This window comes from Equus caballus, chromosome 12, assembly GCF_041296265.1.
Source record: "Equus caballus isolate H_3958 breed thoroughbred chromosome 12, TB-T2T, whole genome shotgun sequence".
Classification (NCBI taxonomy): domain Eukaryota; kingdom Metazoa; phylum Chordata; class Mammalia; order Perissodactyla; family Equidae; genus Equus; species Equus caballus.
This window is the reverse complement of record NC_091695.1, coordinates 28,674,195-28,691,388: the sequence shown is the minus strand read 5'-3', so window position 1 is coordinate 28,691,388 and position 17,194 is coordinate 28,674,195. Positions and strand designations below refer to the sequence as shown.

Genomic DNA, 17,194 nt, shown 5'->3' with positions numbered 1-17,194 from the left:
CCTGAGCGCCACCCAGCCCTCAGCTCTCCCTGCGCTGGACCCTTCGCCAGCTGTCGGCCCCGGGGTCTGCTCTCGTCTTCCAAAACTCGTCTCTGCTAAGTGCTGAGCAGCCACTGCTCCCAACAGCAGCTCAAACCTGTTCTGCCAAAAACCGAACGTGACTTCCATTTGGAGGAGAAAAAAACTACCTTAGTGTTTTTTTTTTTAATGTATGTATGGACCAGGTCAAAAATACACTGTGCCAGATGGTTACAGATTTACCCATAATGGCCAAAACCTGGAAGCAACCAAGAAGTCCCTCAGTGGGTGAGTGGATGAACTATGGTCCACCCAGACAATGGAGTACTATTCAGCACTAATAAGAAGGAGCTATTAAGCCGTGAAAAGATACCGAGGAATCTTAAATGCACATTCCTTGGTGAAAGAAGCTAATCTTGGTGAAAGAATCACATACTGTATGATTCCAACTATATGACATTCTGGAAAAGGGAAAACTATGGAGATGCTCGAAAGATCAGTGATGGCCAGGGCTGGGGGAAGGGAAGGATGCACAGGGGGAGCACGGGATTTCAGGGCAGTGAAACTACTCCGGATGACCTAAAATGGTGGACACAGGTCCTTACACACGTGTTCAGCCCACAGCAGGTCCAGCACCAAGAGCGAACCCTGACGTCAACCGTGGACTCTAGGTGGTGACGATGCATCAACGTAGGTTGAAGGACTGTAACCAATGTGCCACGCTGGTGGGGGGTGTGGACAGTAGGGGTGGCTGGGGGAGTGGGGGGCAGGAGGTATACGGGAAACCTCTGTATCTCCCCCTCAATTTTGCTGTAAGCCGAAAATGGCTCTAAAAAATAAAGTTTATGGAAAAAAACCATCCTGTGCCTCTTTCCTAACTGTTGGCTTGGCAACTAGGGAGGATGCATTGTGTGGGAGTCTAATTCCAAACGAGCATCCTTTAGAGCCAAACCTGAGCATCTCTGTAGGATGCGGTCTGTCCACCGGCTGCAGGGGCACTGCCAGGCGGCAATAACACAAACACAACTCACAACTTGGTCTGCCCACTCTGACATTTGATCATTTTTGACATCTTAACTTTTTTTACTCTTGAGAGAACTGCATTACCTCACAGTAACTGAAACACTGATGTGAATTTCTTTTCCCCCCAAGACTGGCACCTGAGCTAACAACTGCTGCCAATCTTCTTCTTCCCTTTTTTCTTTCTGCTTTTTCTCCCCAAATCCCCCCAGTACATAGTTGTATCTCCTAGTTGTGGGTCCTTCTAGTTGTGGCATGTGGGACACTGCCTCGGTGTGGCCTGACAAGTGGTGCCATGTCCATGCCCAGGATCCGAACCAGTGAAGCCCCGGGCCGCCGCAGCAGAACGCGGGAACTTAACCACTCGGCCGTGGGCCGGCCCCTGATGTGACTATTTTATAACACTATTTTCAATCCACATCACTCAAAGTCAGAAAAAATGGGACCACACTGCTTTTCTTTTCTTTTCTTTTTGAGATTTTTTACTACGACAAAAGTCACTAACATAAAATTCACCATCTTAACCATTTTCAAGAGTACAATTCAGTGATTTTCAGCATATTCACAATGTTGAGTTACCATCACCAGTAATTCCAGAACATTTTGGTCACGCCCCAAAAGCTGATCCATTAGCAGTCACTCCCCATTACCTCCCCCCCAGCCCCTGGCAGCCACAAATCCGCTGAGTCCACGGACTCGCCTGTTCTGGACGTTTCGTATAAATGAAATCACACAATATCTGTCCTTCCGTGTCTGGTGTCTTTCAGTCAGCATCACATATTTAAGGTTCATCCACATCGTAGCGTGTGTCAGGGCCTTGTTCACTTTTATGGCTGAATAACATTCGACCGCATGGATGGACCATGTTTTGTTTATCCCTTCATTCGCTGATGAACATGTGGGTTGCTTCCACTTCCTAGCGATCACGAATAATGCTGCTATGAACGTTCCTGCACAAGTTTTCATGTGGATTTATGCTATGTTTTCTCTCGGGTGTACACATGGGTAGACACATTTCTTTACAATGGCAATGAGTGAATTATTCCTTTTTTTTTTTTTTAAAGATTTTATTTTTTCCTTTTTCTCCCCAAAGCCCCCCAGTACATAGTTGTATATTCTTCGTTGTGGGTCCTTCTAGTTGTAGCACGTGGGACGCTGCCTCAGCGTGGTTTGATGAGCAGAGCTATGTCCGTGCCCAGGATTCGAACTGACGAAACACTGGGCCGCCTGCAGCAGAGCGCACAGACTTAACCACTCGGCCACGGGGCCAGCCCCGAATTGTTCCATTTTTGTTCCTCATTTCCAATTTAAATTTCTAGCTATGTTAGCCATCACTCCTTTCTTCTTTGGAAGGCATCTGCTTTTAAGCAAAAATGGGGATTTACTCATGGGCAGTGAGTATAAGATTTGCTTCACGTATTTTTACCTTTCTGCTAAATAGTAAACCAAAATGTTTTCGGTTGTTACAAGCATGTTGTATTTAAACACAAATAATGTCTCACAATTAGTCAAGACAATGTGAAATATGAATGCACACGTATATTTCAAAACAATCTGAAATATTAGTGTGAAAGTATATTTCAGAAGCGTAACATTTCAGTGCCTAATAACAGCGAAATACTCACAGGCAAAAACATTCTGATTAAATTTTTCAAACGGAGCCTGAGCGGCAGGGGAGAATCAAACCAATGAAATAAAAAATCAAGGGCAGAAATATTTATTCAAATAGGAATGAGTGCCTTCTGGAATCTTCTAGGTAGGTTTTTTTTTTAAACATTACTTTTTTACAAAAGACGACTACCTTAAAGAGTTTCAGATAAATTAACAACGCTAGATAATAATAAAATGAAAACACAATATGAAGCATATTAATGTCCAGTTTATATTCACACCATGTTTCAAACTTTCCAGTAAAGCAAGTATGTGATTTTTGGCGCTGCTCGTGCTTACTGGAGTATAAAATAGTTTTCATTTTCGAATACTTCCTTTCATAGATCTATGCACGTGCCAAAAAACCACTGAATCATAAAGAAACTGTCTTTAAAGTATGAGACCAGAAACTGCCTGCCTGGCCTTGACAGCCTAAAGCCATCATTAGGAGCAGCGTAAAATCCACATTTCCACGGAGATGTTTTGGCCATCACAAACTTTTACAAAACAGGGATAGCAGCAGCAATGGAAGGATGCTCAGGACAGAGCTCTTTTTCACACCAACTTTTAAAACTTTGTTTTTTACAAATGGTAATAAAGGTATCCATGGAGGCCTCCCTTCCAGCCCTGGTGGCTCTTCAACTCGGCAGGCAGCTGAAGGCAGACGCTCCCCGTTTATCCCGAGGTTCGACGCACGGAGAATCCAGTGAGACACGCATTCCCTCTAGTGCCTCTCCAGCAGGGACACGGCCTGAGGACGGCCGGCCGGCTCGCAGCGTCCTCCTCCTCTCACAGCCGCACTGACACAAAAGCCGTAACGTATTTATTCTTCTCCTACCGATGGACACTTACGACTGGGCTTCCGATCTTTAGCTCTGACAAACAGCATGGCAACAAATAACCTTGTACATGTATCATTCTGCACGTGTGCCAAGTGCATCTGCAGGATAAAACCTTAGAACTTCTGAGTCAAAGGTCAGTTGCAATTTTAATAGCTACTGCTAAATTATTCCTCCTGGGCCAGCAGCTTATGAAACACCTGTTTCCTGTAGCTCTGCCACCCTGGTGTGTTATTAAACTTTAGGGCCCACTTTCTTTTTTGGATCCATCTTCCATTCCCTGTCGCCCATCAAATAGGGGGTCTCCAAAATCTTCTCATATGACAGGGACTGAACGCATGCCTGGGCATTTGGTGAGAGTTCCAGAGGCAATATGTTCTTCGTGACCCTCCGTCACTCCCCTGGCCCTCTCATGACCAAGGAACTCTTCTGACATTTCACCTGCAAAGAAGGCTCAGCTCGTATGCGAGACTGTTGTACTTGCCCAGGTCTCTACTTGACAATCTGTGATACGAAAGGCACGTTGTCCTTATTTCAGTCACGGTTATTCATTTTTCTCGGATCAAATACAATTGAGATTGGTCTGTGTTTACTTATCCTAACACACTTTTATGGAGTGGCCACCTCTTCTTTCACATTTCTCTATTTTTCTATGGAATGGCTTCTGATCATCTTCTCTTAAACTCATTCATCAGCAGAAGGTACAAACATCTGACTTGCGTCTTCGGTGCAGTCGTGCCCAAACATTTACAGAATGAAATGTTTCACCGTAAACTAACTTTTTAAATTTACTTTATTTTATAATTAGGATATTGTACTGATTTTTTAAAATTATGTACAAAAAGGAGGTACTGGATTGCTCTGAGGGACAGACCCAGAAATGGACCTGCTGGCTCCAAGACCTATGGAATTGAATTCTCAACGTTTCTAAAGTTATAAATTGCAGTGTACTAAATAAAGATTAGTTTTACTGTTTTTGTCATTTCCTCATACATTGATAATTTAAGAGAGTTTGCAATGCCTTGAAAAAAACGTAACAATCACAAACATAATCATCTCCATCAATGATTAATATTGCTTTGTAGCGGGCCAGCTGCATGGTCATTTTTATAGTCCCATGCAAAGTGAGGACTGTCTTACTACTTTTTAGAAGATAAAACATTATTTGCAAAAATAATGTTTTATTTCACTGCAATTTCTCTATGTAGAATCTTTGCCCTTTCTTTTTGGCCAGGAAGACTGCCCCCGAGCTAACATCTGTTGCCAATTTTCCTCTACTTGGCATGTGGGTTGCTGGCACAGCATGGCTGACGAGTGGAGTAGGTCTGTGCCCAGGAGCCAAACCCGAAACCCAGGCCACTGAAGTGCAGTGCACCGAACTTAACCACACCAGGGGGCTGGCCCCAAATCTTTGCCTTTTTTAACCTCCCATGGCAATAAAGGACAGATTAAAATATTACGCTATTACATAACAGTAGAAATAATCACAAACCTGTGATTATTCAGCTTGACACCCCAGTTATGAAGCTTATGTAAACATCACATACATAGTCTGTGTGCCTAAACACAAGGCGACTTCAAGGGGCCAGCCCCCCATTTCCCTACGAAGACGCTGCCCGAAAGCTTGGCCACGTTAACACACCCTTCCAGGAAAGTAGAGCACCAGCCGACTCTGACTCCGACTCAGCCCCACAAATTTATTACAATAAACAGGCAGACAAAAGTGTTCGTGCCAGCTGCACGCTAAGTTACCACATCGAACATGCTTACTCTGCACTTACATCACCAGGCTTTAAAACATCTCCGCGAGACCCTTAAACTATGTTTCCTAGTCTTCCTTGCTTGACAACAGCAGCTCATCTTTTAGTGAGCCCTTGGAGGCACATCTGACACCATCTACCACGAGGGAGTCCCTCCGTTAGGACGCTCCACCTGCGAGTCACTGCTCCGTCACTCACACTCCGCCACGTTCCAGAACCACTGGTGGTCCCGCCTTAGCATGTGGTGGTATCCCTCCCGGCAATGATGGCTCCACCAAAACACGGAGCCAATAAAGGCATGGAAGTGATGGAGGGTGCCAGTGTTCCAGGCATCCTGACCCTGAGAGGGGAGGACAGTAACCTGATTAAGGCCCCCGCTCCTCGAGTAAAATGACGTCATACTGGTCTCCCCAGCCCCTCTCGGGAACAGCTTTAGAGTTCACAGGTTAGCAATTCTCCTGAAAAGTCTTAGGGTATGAGCAAGGTTTCCCCGATTCAGTTACAATTTTAGCATTTTTCAGGCTTGTCAGTAGTTCACACTAGCACTTCAATTCTGCAAAGAAAGCCACAATCCACTCTTTTGCGTGTGATGAAGCACTCTGTGAAGTTATTTCATGACCTTTATTACATGAGGACGTCCGAGATGTGGAAGAGCGTTTGGACACCACCCCCTAGGCCTTCATAGGTACCACCGAGCACAACAGCACAGAAAGGGATCTAAGACAGGACCTGCTCTGTCACACTTTGAGACTCCACTACTGACGGGAACAGAAATGTCAAACAAGACCCCCGCGGGTACTATTCAACAGCCCCACTCTGACGGCAACTGGGTCTCCGCACACTGCACCTCACTGCCCTAGAGCCACCCGCAATTCCCAAGGCAGGCAGGAAACGAGCACGGAGAAGCTGGGCCAGCACTGCAACACATACGGGGAGACCACGCCTGGAAGCTCCAGCTGAGCGCACAGGACACCGAGGACAAGCGAGCAGCCTGCTCTCCTTTCCGTCTCTGACGAGCGTTTTGGACACACGGGACAGGAGGGCATCTCGGGCTGAGGCAGGGGTCTCGACATCAGCTGTGCCTGAAAGTTCTCCATGTGGGATTCCTCCCACGGCTCCATCACGCCGGGTCAGCAGAAACACAAGTTCAGAAGGAGCACCTACGGCTACCTGAGGCTACACTGACAGCAGCTCCTCCCCGCCTGCTAACAAGTCAAAGAAACACAGGAGCTGCGGCGTGCAAGGCCACGCAGCCTCGGCTGAGAGTAGTGAGGACAGGTGAGCCCGAAGACGCTGTCGACCCCCTCTCCTGCAGTGTCCACAGCAGGAGTGACAACGGCCCCCGGAGCACACAGAGCTGGCTGGCGGATCTCAGGTAAGGGTGCAGCGTCAACAAAGGCGGCCTCTCGGCACCTGCAGGGCCCCCATCACGCTGCCCCACCAGAGCGCTCTCGGAGAACTGACTCCAGCCCTCGGGGACCGCCCTGCCGTGAGCTCACACCCTCGGTGCCTTTCTGTTCCTCTGTCGACCCTTCTCCTCCCACCCGGCGTGCCTGGCACACCACACCCCTCCGCAGCCAACCACCCGACACGGAGCAGGCCCGCCCAGCCGGCCCAAACTGCGCCCTCTGCTCGTTCTCGCGCGCCCGTGGCAGCTCCTCCTTCCCAATGCCGCCCCAGCCCCGCGCCTCCCGCATGCCCAACACGACGTCGCAGCCGGAGCTCAACCCTGCCGCTCTGTACAGGCTCCGCCGGCCCCTGAGAAAGACAGCACCTGTCCCTTCCGTGCGGGACCACACTCACACGAGTCTGCTCGAGGGAAAGAACTGCTCCCCTCACTGTTTCAAAATCCCCAGCCCGGGCGAACAATGTAGTGTTCAAACAACAGGTCCCCGTGGATCTGAACCAGCAACGACTACGTCTGACTGTGAATATTACCGCGTTGTAACCTTCTTAAACTGTCATGGCTCCGTGTATTCACGTCTTGCAAACCAGTCTCACACGAGCCTTATATTATAACCAGTTTTACCTACCCTCTAACTTAACAAGAAGGGCGTCTCAGAATGAACCAAAGGTCTAAGTACAAAACTGGAACGGAAGCTACTTTATTAGGGATTTCCTCTCGAGGCTCCAGCAAGCTCAGGAGACAGCAATACCAGCTGGAGAAGGAGCAGCCCTATTAATTTGGACAATTTACTGAACAAAAAAGTTGGGAGGCACGATGCTAAGTACTCCTAAGACACAAATATTCATTGTAATAACTTTATACGTGCTTAATGCTTGACTGGTTTTCAAAATATTTTCCAATATTTATCACATAAAAGTAGATGTCACATACGACAGGAAGGCATACATAATTAGCTCACTTCACAGACTGGAAGACAGGCCCGGGCAGGTTAGTGACCTACAAAGGTCACTTGGCTGATAAGCAGCTCGGGACTCAGAGCTCAAGACGATGTCATCTTCAGGGGGAGATCCCACGGTGAGCACCCAAACCAAGCCCCTGCAGGCTGTACGCCCTCCCAGTCACCCGAGTCGGGGCTACGGGGTCTGCAGACAGACACCTCGCATCTAATGAAGGCCCACCTTGTGCAGGGTACAGCGGTGGATGCTTTATTTTAGTTCTCACTAAATCTGCCTATAATATTGGGAAATAAATAGTATCTCTACTTTACAGACGACAAAACGGTCTCAGAAGTGAAATATCTTGGCCAAGATCAGAAAGTTAGTAAGCAGAGGATCCAAGATTTGACACGGGTGTGGAGGGGGAGGTAGAGGAGGAGGGGAGGGTGGGAAAGTAGAGGAAGCCACTCAGCAGTCAGTGAAAAAGCAGACTGTTCCACGCTCACCCAGCAAGCCCACCGCCATCATCCCACGGGGAGAAAGAGGCTGGCCACACACCCCACAGGAGATCTTTTTGTGATTTCTTTTGCCCCCTCAAGAATGACCTTGATCCTACTCTTTCATCTGCGTTTTTCTTAAAGCTGGTGGCATTTTGAAAAACTGGAGAAAAGATAAAAGGAATCACAGTAAAACCAGCCCCAAGCACCAAATCTGTCGTCTCCTAGAGATGGGAGCGACTCTGAATCCCAGTAGGAATCGGAGTTGGTCCGAGCAGACCTCACAGGGGTGACCTCGGCCTGGAGAGGCAGGTGGGGTCTGATGAAAGCGAGGAGAGGGAGAGGCAGTACCCGAGCAGGGAATCGCACAGGACGAGGCGTCAGGGAAGGGGAGCAGAGTGAGAAGACTGGTTGGGCAGAGTGAAGGGGCATTTACAGAGGGAAAGATGTGGGAAAGGTGAATAAAGCCAGAACATGGAGCCATGAATGCCAAACTGCCAAACACCTGCTGCCATGGATAGGCCCTGCCAAAACCTTCTCATGCCAGAGGTCTGGGTTACCCTGGGAGCTAGGTGGCCTGGAAAGGAAGAAAGCACAAGCAAAGCCACCTCATGTAGACACCAAGGCCCCACGAACGGCCCAAGCTAGCGCACCAGAGCACAAAGGAAAACAGAAACGACGTGAGAGCAGAAAACACGGACAGAGCTGCGGACTGGCCCAGCAGGATGAGCGAGGAAGGGCAGAGGAGGCGCGTGAAGTGGGGAGGGAGGCGGGGAGACTCGAGGCTGACCAAGGAGGAAGGCGGAGCAGGACCCTGGACTGAGACACAGCAGGACGTCTACGGGCCTTCTAAGGGATACGGCAAAACTCGGGGCTGGGCATGCAGGAGCATCCCAAATGTGGAGCTCCAGACAGAAACGTGGCGATCATCTTCAAAAAGGGGACGGGTGACCCCACAGAGACGAAGGAATCTCCAAGATGACGACTAGAGCAGAGGGAGCAGAGGGCTAGGATTTAACGTATTTCCTAGTCAGTGGCACAAAACTTTCGTTCAAATGAAAATAATTACCCAAGAATGTGTGGATAGCAAGTGCTTCCTTTCCCTCCGTCCTTCCCGCAGAGGTTTTCCAACTGGAACGAACCTAATGCCCGCCAGCGAGCGCAGCAAACAGAACCACGGAGACCCGAGCACAGGCGGTTCAGGAGCTCCCTGGAAATTAAATTACTGGCAATGCTTAAAGTTACTGTAAATTAGCACTACGTGTGTCACTATCTCTTTACACGGCATTACTATAAAACTTCCCACCAGAGGCTCTTCAGACGAATTTACAACTGAAGCAACACCAGCAGCGTTTCAAAGCACAGAGAAACCCGCATCCCGAGTCCCAGACACGGTGGGCAGCGACGCCCTGCCCTCCACCGCTCGTGGGTTTCCAGGCCAGGCGGGGGCACGGGCTCGCAGCCTGGAAGCCGCGGAAAGAGCGGCTACTGTATTAACGCTTCCAGGTCTGCTGGAAACGGCTCCCTTCCCGCAGCGCCCAGCCCTTTGGACACAGTTGGGGAACATGAAGGGGAACGAACTGGACGTTAAGGGTTTGTACAAACTACGCAGAACCTATAATCAGGAATCTGCTTCCACACAATCTCTTAATTCATCGTCAAACTTCGTTAGGAACAACTATTTCTATGGTTTGCACAAGAAAACAACCTCAGAGTGCACATTCTCTCCAACTTAAACCCTTTATTCTAACCACCTACTACTTTTTCCTGCATGGGCCTTTCTCCCACTCTGGTGACTGTCAGGCACCCACCATACACACATCAAAAAGACACGCTGTCCAGTTTGTGAAACTTTCTCACAGAAATGGAGTCAAGATCATCAGGAAGGAGAATAAAAGTAACAAACGGGGGGGAGGGGCGGTATATAACTCCAAATCCCTAATCCCCAGGTTTACTTAACAAGTGTTCTCTTCCCTTCTCGGGGAAGTCAGGGCAGGGGAGGGGGAGGCGGCAGTTGGCCCTGATAATCCCAGCCAGGAGGAGCCTTCCAGCTGCCATGTAAGTAACACTAAACTGCCTTCTCCAGCTGCAGAGGCACAGCTGCAGTGATTTCAGGCACGCTGTCACAATTTGTCACCTGTTTTGGCTGCCTGGCCTCTGAGCCCCTCCCCAAGCCTGGGAACAGCACCGGGCCAGAGGAGCTGAGAGCCCCAGGCACTTACTCTCCCGGCCTCTCCTGCATTTGGGGCAGCGCAGGATGGCCCCAGGCCTGCCAATCTCAGACTTGAGACAAGAAGCGAGCAGTGTGCAGAGGCATCCTTTAATCGCGGGCCCCGCCGGGCAAGGATGCGGCAGGGGGGCAGCACTGGACCGAGACACGCCTGGTGTGGATGCGGCAGGGGGGCAGCACTGGACCGAGGCAGGCCTGGTGAGGATGCGGCGGGGGGGCAGTACTGGACCGAGGCACGTCAGCTCAGGATGCGGCAGGGGGGGCAGCACTGGACCGAGGTACGCCAGCTCAGGATGCGGCAGGGGGGCAGCACTGGACCAAGGCATGCCTGGTGAGGATGCGGGAGGGGGGCAGCACTGGACCGCAACACACCCGGGGGGGCCTCCAGAGCTCTTCTCCCACCCTCCCATCGACGCAGGGAACCAAAGGCCTTAGAATAATTTATTTCTCTGCACAGATCACCAGGCAGCTTGTCGCTAAGCCCCCTGACTCAGCAAGTTTATTGTACTCATTACTTGTATTCTCACAATGTAGAACTTCACCCATCTTTCTCTACGAAAAGTATGAACGCACAGTAAAAACACCACCACCTTTCAGATAAAATACCCCACACTGTGGACATACGGGGTGGAGAGAGAGACTGTCACTCCATCCACCACACATTTGCATACCGTTTGCACTTTTTCTTCGTCATTCTCCTTTTTTCCCTATTGGTCACGGTTAACTGTGGGAGTCAGAGGGAAGCACTCTTCACCATAACCAATCTCCACACTCATTCGCTACCGGCCTCTGAAGGGGCTCCCAAACCTCTCCGTGCCTCAATTCCTTCACTGTCAGACGGGCTGCGGAACAGTCCCCTGCCTTCCAGCACTATTTATAGTAGAAAGAATGCTCTACAGTACTGTTATGAGACTCAGGGAGATAACTCACAGAAAGAGGCTTAGAAGCAATAAATGCTGGCTATTATCTCATTTAATCCCCCAAACATCTGTCTACCCAGCCCTTGGACAGACAGTGCCTAACACACGGCAGACAATCAATATTTGCTGAAGCAAAACCGACAGTTACCGTCCCTAACTGACGGATGAGAACTCCGAAGGCTCAGAGACGAGGTAACTGACGCAGGGAACTCGACGAGGATGGGGCGCGAGTCCGCCGACTGCCCACCAGGCTGCTTCCTCCGAGCCTTGCCCACCGGGACCGAGGGAGACCGGGGGTCTACCTACAGAGACGGACGGCAGCACGGGAGACAGGGCGGCACACACCCACACACCTGCTGCCACTGTCCTCTGCAGTCAGTCTGTCCGCCGGAGGAGGGACAGGCACTCAGCACGTTGCATAAAGCGCCTTCAAACAGCACGAAGAAGGAGACGCCAGCTGGCTGACGGTCTCCCTTCCGTGTGTATCTCTGCGGGAGCTACAGGAGCTGAGCCACAAAACAGCCAAGTAAAATTCTATACAGGACTTCTTTAACTCTGTGCATCAACTGCATTTCACACTCAGTCAAAAATGAAGTCTTTCATATTTTCATTTGCATGAAAATAACACATCAGACTATCCTAGAATTCATACTCAAGACTCTTCAAAATACCCTTGCCCTGCCACAGCTGTTTCTATTGCAGGGCGCGCAGGCTATCGCGACCTCACCTGTCACTCACGTTCTCCCCATGAACTATTTTTAAGGCGGGAGCAAGAGTGTGTCCTAGCTTCTTAGCTGCACCCCGGGATTTCCAGAGATGTTAAGGGCTCAGAGACATTGATTAGTCTTCTTCAGCATGGCGCTACACGAAATCAATTTCCATATTACTACTGGCAAAGGTTTAAAAATACATAGGCAGGAGGGATAATTACCCATTTGCAAAGCAGAAAAACTTGGAAATGCAAGATATGCTTCAAGCTCCCAGATTATTTTCAGAGAAAAAGGAAATTTCCTCCTCAGAATAAGAATGAGCCTCTGGAAGCCACAAAGAACTCCCTGGGTGGACCTTCCCTGCCCAGCGAACCGCGATCCAAGTCAGCAGAACTCGGCCAAGAGCTTCCTTCCAGCCATAGGGAAAAACCTACCAAGTGGAAACATTTTGTCTGCTCTCTCATGAGCATTAGCAAGCGCCGACAAGGCTTTCCCTATGCTTCATTTCTGAGAGTGAAAGGGGCACGACTGCTAATTGCCTGAGGATAAGAGGCAAAACCCAGGCCTACCCTCAGGCAAACCGGACCGTGGTCCCCCACCTAGAAGGCGTGAGTGGGACAGGGACGGGAGGAGCAAGACTTCCGACTATGCCTTTTTCTATACTTCTCGTTTTTGAATCACGTAAAAGCTTTATGTATTTGAAGAAAAATTAACTCCAGAAGAACAATGTAAACCCTAAACTTAAGAAGAAGGAGAAACAAATGAACTTTGCAACTTCCAACAGAAGGCCCGATTTGGGCAGGAACACCAACGGGCACTCCAACTGTTTATCAAGTGTTGTGTGGTTATGTTACCTCACATTGCTTTAAAACCCATTATTCTAGCTATGTATTCTTAAGATAGGTTTATTCTAACATCCAAAAGAACTACAAAGAAACTCTAAAACTTCACTCAACAGGATGATTATAACAATACGATATTAAAAGGTTTAAACTATTTTATGTGTATCATAGGATAAAAAAATTAAGGCTAATATCATTAGAAATCAAAACTGTCAGTGTAAGACAAGAAATATAAAATAAGGGCCGGCCCCGGGGTCGAGTGGTTAAGTTCATGCGCTCCGCTTCGGGGGCCCAGGGTTTCGCGGGTTCGGATCCTGGGAGCAGACATGGCACTGCTCGTCAGGCCACGCTGAGGCGGCATCCCACGTGCCACAACTAGAAGGACCTGCAACTGAGATATACAACTATGTATCGGGGGGTTGGGGGAGATCAAGCAGAAAAAAGAAAAAAGAAAAAAAGAAAGAAAGAAATTAAGGGGAAAAAACTAGGTTTAATTTGTAAAGGAAATACCAATATGAAATCCAGGTTTTTCTTTTTGTCAAGATTTTTCTCCAGCTCTGTCCCGAAAAGAACCTAGATGTGAACCTCTGTGACAGTGAGCACACCGAGCCCCCAGATACTGATTTCTAAACAGCATTTCCCCACCAAAAGGAACCAGGGCTCCTCAGAGGAACGACTGCAGATCTGAGGCAGGAGAAACACAAAGTGGGTCTGCGGCAAATTCTGTGTCAGGAAACAACGGAGCATTCAAAGACTAACAGGGCCCTGGAGAAAGGACACAGGAGCCCAGCTGAGGGGACAATCTGAGTATCCAAAGGAATAATGATGATAACTGACTGCGATACACTGAATAAATACAAATTCAAGGGGCCACAGCAACTGAGAGAGAGAAAGAGAACAGAAAGGGATGCTCCTTACTGAAGAGGAGCAGCTAACAAATGAAGGAGGATTGAGTCAGAAAAATCACCACTTCGCAACCTCCAGTACAGGACCCGGTTCGGGCAGGAACACCAATGGGCACTCCGACTACTAGAAGGCCCCAGCTGACCAGGAAGGTCGCTGGGAATGGGCTCCCTGTCTGTGGCCCTCCGCAGACGCCCGAGGAAGCTCCGGGAGAGTCCAGCATGGTCTGCAGTCACAGCCAGGGCCCGCTGCCCCACCTCCAACCACAAGAACGGGCCCACAGGAAATCATGTCCCTCCCGAGGTGATGCCAAAACCAGGGGGAAGGAGGTGAGGCTGGGAGGCAAAAGCGAGAGATGGTAAACCCATGAAGTGGGAATTACACATTATTTATGCTTTAAATGGTTTCTAAAAATAAATAGATGCTGGCATCTATTACTCTTCTAACTTGCTCAGGAATAAAGGATGTAAACACGCTAAGTTGCTATGGTGAACATCCTTATGCCGAAAGTCCCCTCCAGAAAGCAACCATTTCTGGAGCAGAAGTAAAACTGCTCGGGCAGAATACGAGCACTTTTGAAGATCTTTATTCACAGGGCAAAACTGGTTCTCCAAAAGAGTTAGTTATCAAATTACTTAGCAGTCGTTAGCACGAAGAATCAGCAAGCAGAACACAGGGTGAGTAAAAAAGACCGCCTTCTCTGAGAACAGCATATTTACAAAGAAGTTTCCAGAAAACAACACATCTGCATGTGAGGAACTGCCCACAGCTCAGCGCGGCGGGTGCCAGACCACAGGGGGCCGGGGCGGGAGAGGCCACAGGAGCCAACCGCTCCTCAAATCACCCTGATGGAAAAAACGGTCCAGCTCTCGCCAGTGCACCTCAGAGGCGGGCTCCGACAGGACAGGCACACGCCTCAGGACCTGCAGACTGCAGGCTGAGGAAGAGGCGAAGCGGGCTCCCCGGTTTCTGAGCCCCTGGCTGGGGGGAGGCCACACTGCTCACAGGAGGAGGGACAGACGAGGGCAAAGGATGGTTGTGGCCGATGTTGAACTGAAGGAACCCAGAGACCGCCCAAACGGAGGTAGAGAGCGTGGCGCTGAGGCAGGTCTCTGCGAGACAGAGCAGAGGGCGTGGCTGAAAGTACAGGGATCACGGCCTCCCCAAGTCCGCCTGCACAGACACCCAGGACAAAACAGCCACGGCTGCAGCCACCGCACCGTCCACACATTTCACCTGCTCCAGCTGAACCCACACAGCCCTTCCGTCCTCCAGCTCTCCTTGCACAACTGAAACATGCCTGGGTTATGCGCCCCTTACTACATCCTGACTCTTCGGCACCTAGAACAGTGCCTGCCCCGTAACAGGCACTCGGAAAGTATCTGAACACAGTGCTGTGCATGTGACAGGCGTACACACACAGCCGTTACACACCCGCCACTGAAACATTCTCTATCTCTGCAACATCAAACACATGCACACTGCTCTGCGCTCTGTGGGGTGGGCGATGTGAAGGGGACTTTAATGCTGGCCCAAAGCACTGACTTCACAGCTCAACCCAGGCATCAGGAGTGCCTTCTTGCACCAACGGTTCCTACTCCCCATCCGTTCTTGCCTCCAGCTCAACCCATTCTCCACACAGCACCAGCGTCATAAAAACCCACCCAAATCACCTCAACCCCTCCCTGAGAAGCCACAATACCCTCGGGCCCTCAGAAGCCCTTAAAAACAAAACAAAAATCCCAGCTCTGCTGGGGAAGGCTCCACCTGACTCCCAACTCCCTGGTCCCCCTCACCTTGTTCGTCTTTTCCCTCCGCCTCCGGTCCAGGAACCTCCGCAACAGCTTCATGGCCTGACGCGGCCAAGTTGTTCCTTGCCCCTGGCCTTGGCCCCAGCAGGCCCAGCACCGGGAAAGCGCTCAGGCTGGCTCCGCTCAGCTTCAGATCTTGGCTCAAACGTGAGCCCTCCGAAAGGCCTTTGCTGGACCACGGTGTGCACACAGGCGGCCTGCCCACACACCAGGTCGTGTCTTTCCTCTTAACTACTTCCTCCTGTCAGGGTGCGCTCACAACCTGTACTGATCGTGAGAAAGGATCCGCTCTGTCAGCTCTCTGAGGACTGCGATCCTGTGTGCCTCCACCACTGTCTCCCAGGAGCACGGAACCTGGAACCCGGAACCAGATATAGTCACAGAGGGGCTGGGGGTGGCGCTGGCTCCTGCAGACGATTAAAGGGACAGAAACAGGAAGACAAGAAGGCAGAGCTGGGGGCCGGCCCGGTGGCACAGTGGTTAAGTTCACACTCTTCACTTGGGCGGCGTGGGGTTTGCTGGTTCAGACCCCGAGGGCGGGCCTGCACACCACTTGTCAGGCCAGGCTGCGGCAGGCATCCCCCACATAAAGCAGAGGAATTATGGGCACGGATGTTAGCTCAGGGCCAGTCTTCCTCAGCAAAAAGAAGAGGATTCACAAAAAGAAAAAAAGAAGGCGGGGCCAGCCCCGTGGCACGGCACTTAGGTTTGCACGTTCCGCTTCTCTGCGGCCCAGGGTTCGCCAGTTCGGAACCCGGGTGCGGACATGGCACCGCTTGGCATGCCATGCTGTGGTAGGCATCCCACATATAAAGTAGAGGAAGATGGGCATGGATGTTAGCTCAGGGCCAGTCTTCCTCAGCAAAAACAGGAGGACTGGCAGTAGTTAGCTCAGGGCTAATCTTCCTCAAAAGAGAAAAGAAGGCAGGGCTGCTTTCAAAGAGATGGCAAGTTGAGTGTGTAGAAAAGAGAGAAGATGCAAATACTCCACTACTACTTTGAAGGGATATATTTAACTGTTTCATAAACCAAACACAACAGAAATAAGCCTGATTTTCTGGGGGGTCTGCCACCTCCTCCTACAAGAGCAGCAGTCAGTAACGGCCACCAGAGGGGCACTATCTAAACTGAAGGGGACGTCTAGAATGGACCCTCAGTCAGCAGTCACTGAGCTAGTCTCACCTCATGCGGACTACGAGGTCAATTCTCCCTCATTTACTCACCAGCTTAAGCCCAGCAAGGGCTTGAGGAAGCCTTGCTAAGAGCACTCAGGATGAAACGACAGGGGCGCGCCGCACCCCACTGGAGATTAGAGCAGTCCCCGGGAGAAGCCTGGGTTCCTCCACCAGAGCCTCTCCACTTGGCACCTGCTTCCTGAATAGTAGTAACTCCTCGTTGTGGGGGCCGCACTGCAGAATGTGTAGGAGCACCCCTGCCCCTAGCTGTGACAACCAGAACACCCCAGACACTGCCCAGTGTCTGCACCTTCCTCTGTCACCCCAACCACCCGAGCTGTCCCCCGCATCATCTTTCGTCCTTTCTCCTCCTGCCGACCGGGCTGCACCTGCACCTTCTTCCTTTCCAGCCCCCAGCACACCTCATACCGCTACCAGTTTAGCCTCGACCTGTGCTCTGACAACCAACACACCCG

General features: G+C 50.3%; 1 protein-coding gene across 10 annotated transcripts in view; it reads right to left on the bottom strand.

The window, feature by feature from the left end:
- The window catches only part of LOC138916648 (liprin-alpha-1-like), a 102,271-nt gene that overhangs the window by 69,745 nt on the left and 15,332 nt on the right, over positions 1–17,194 (bottom strand). The window contains exon 1 of one of the 10 annotated variants that reach the window (XM_070229678.1): positions 15,529–15,897. The exons of the other annotated variants lie outside the window; for them this stretch is intronic. Coding sequence (XP_070085779.1) covers positions 15,529–15,582 — 54 coding nt within the window. The 5' untranslated portion in view covers positions 15,583–15,897. Of the gene's footprint in view, positions 1–15,528; positions 15,898–17,194 lie in introns of those variants that run through there. 10 annotated transcript variants of the gene reach the window in all.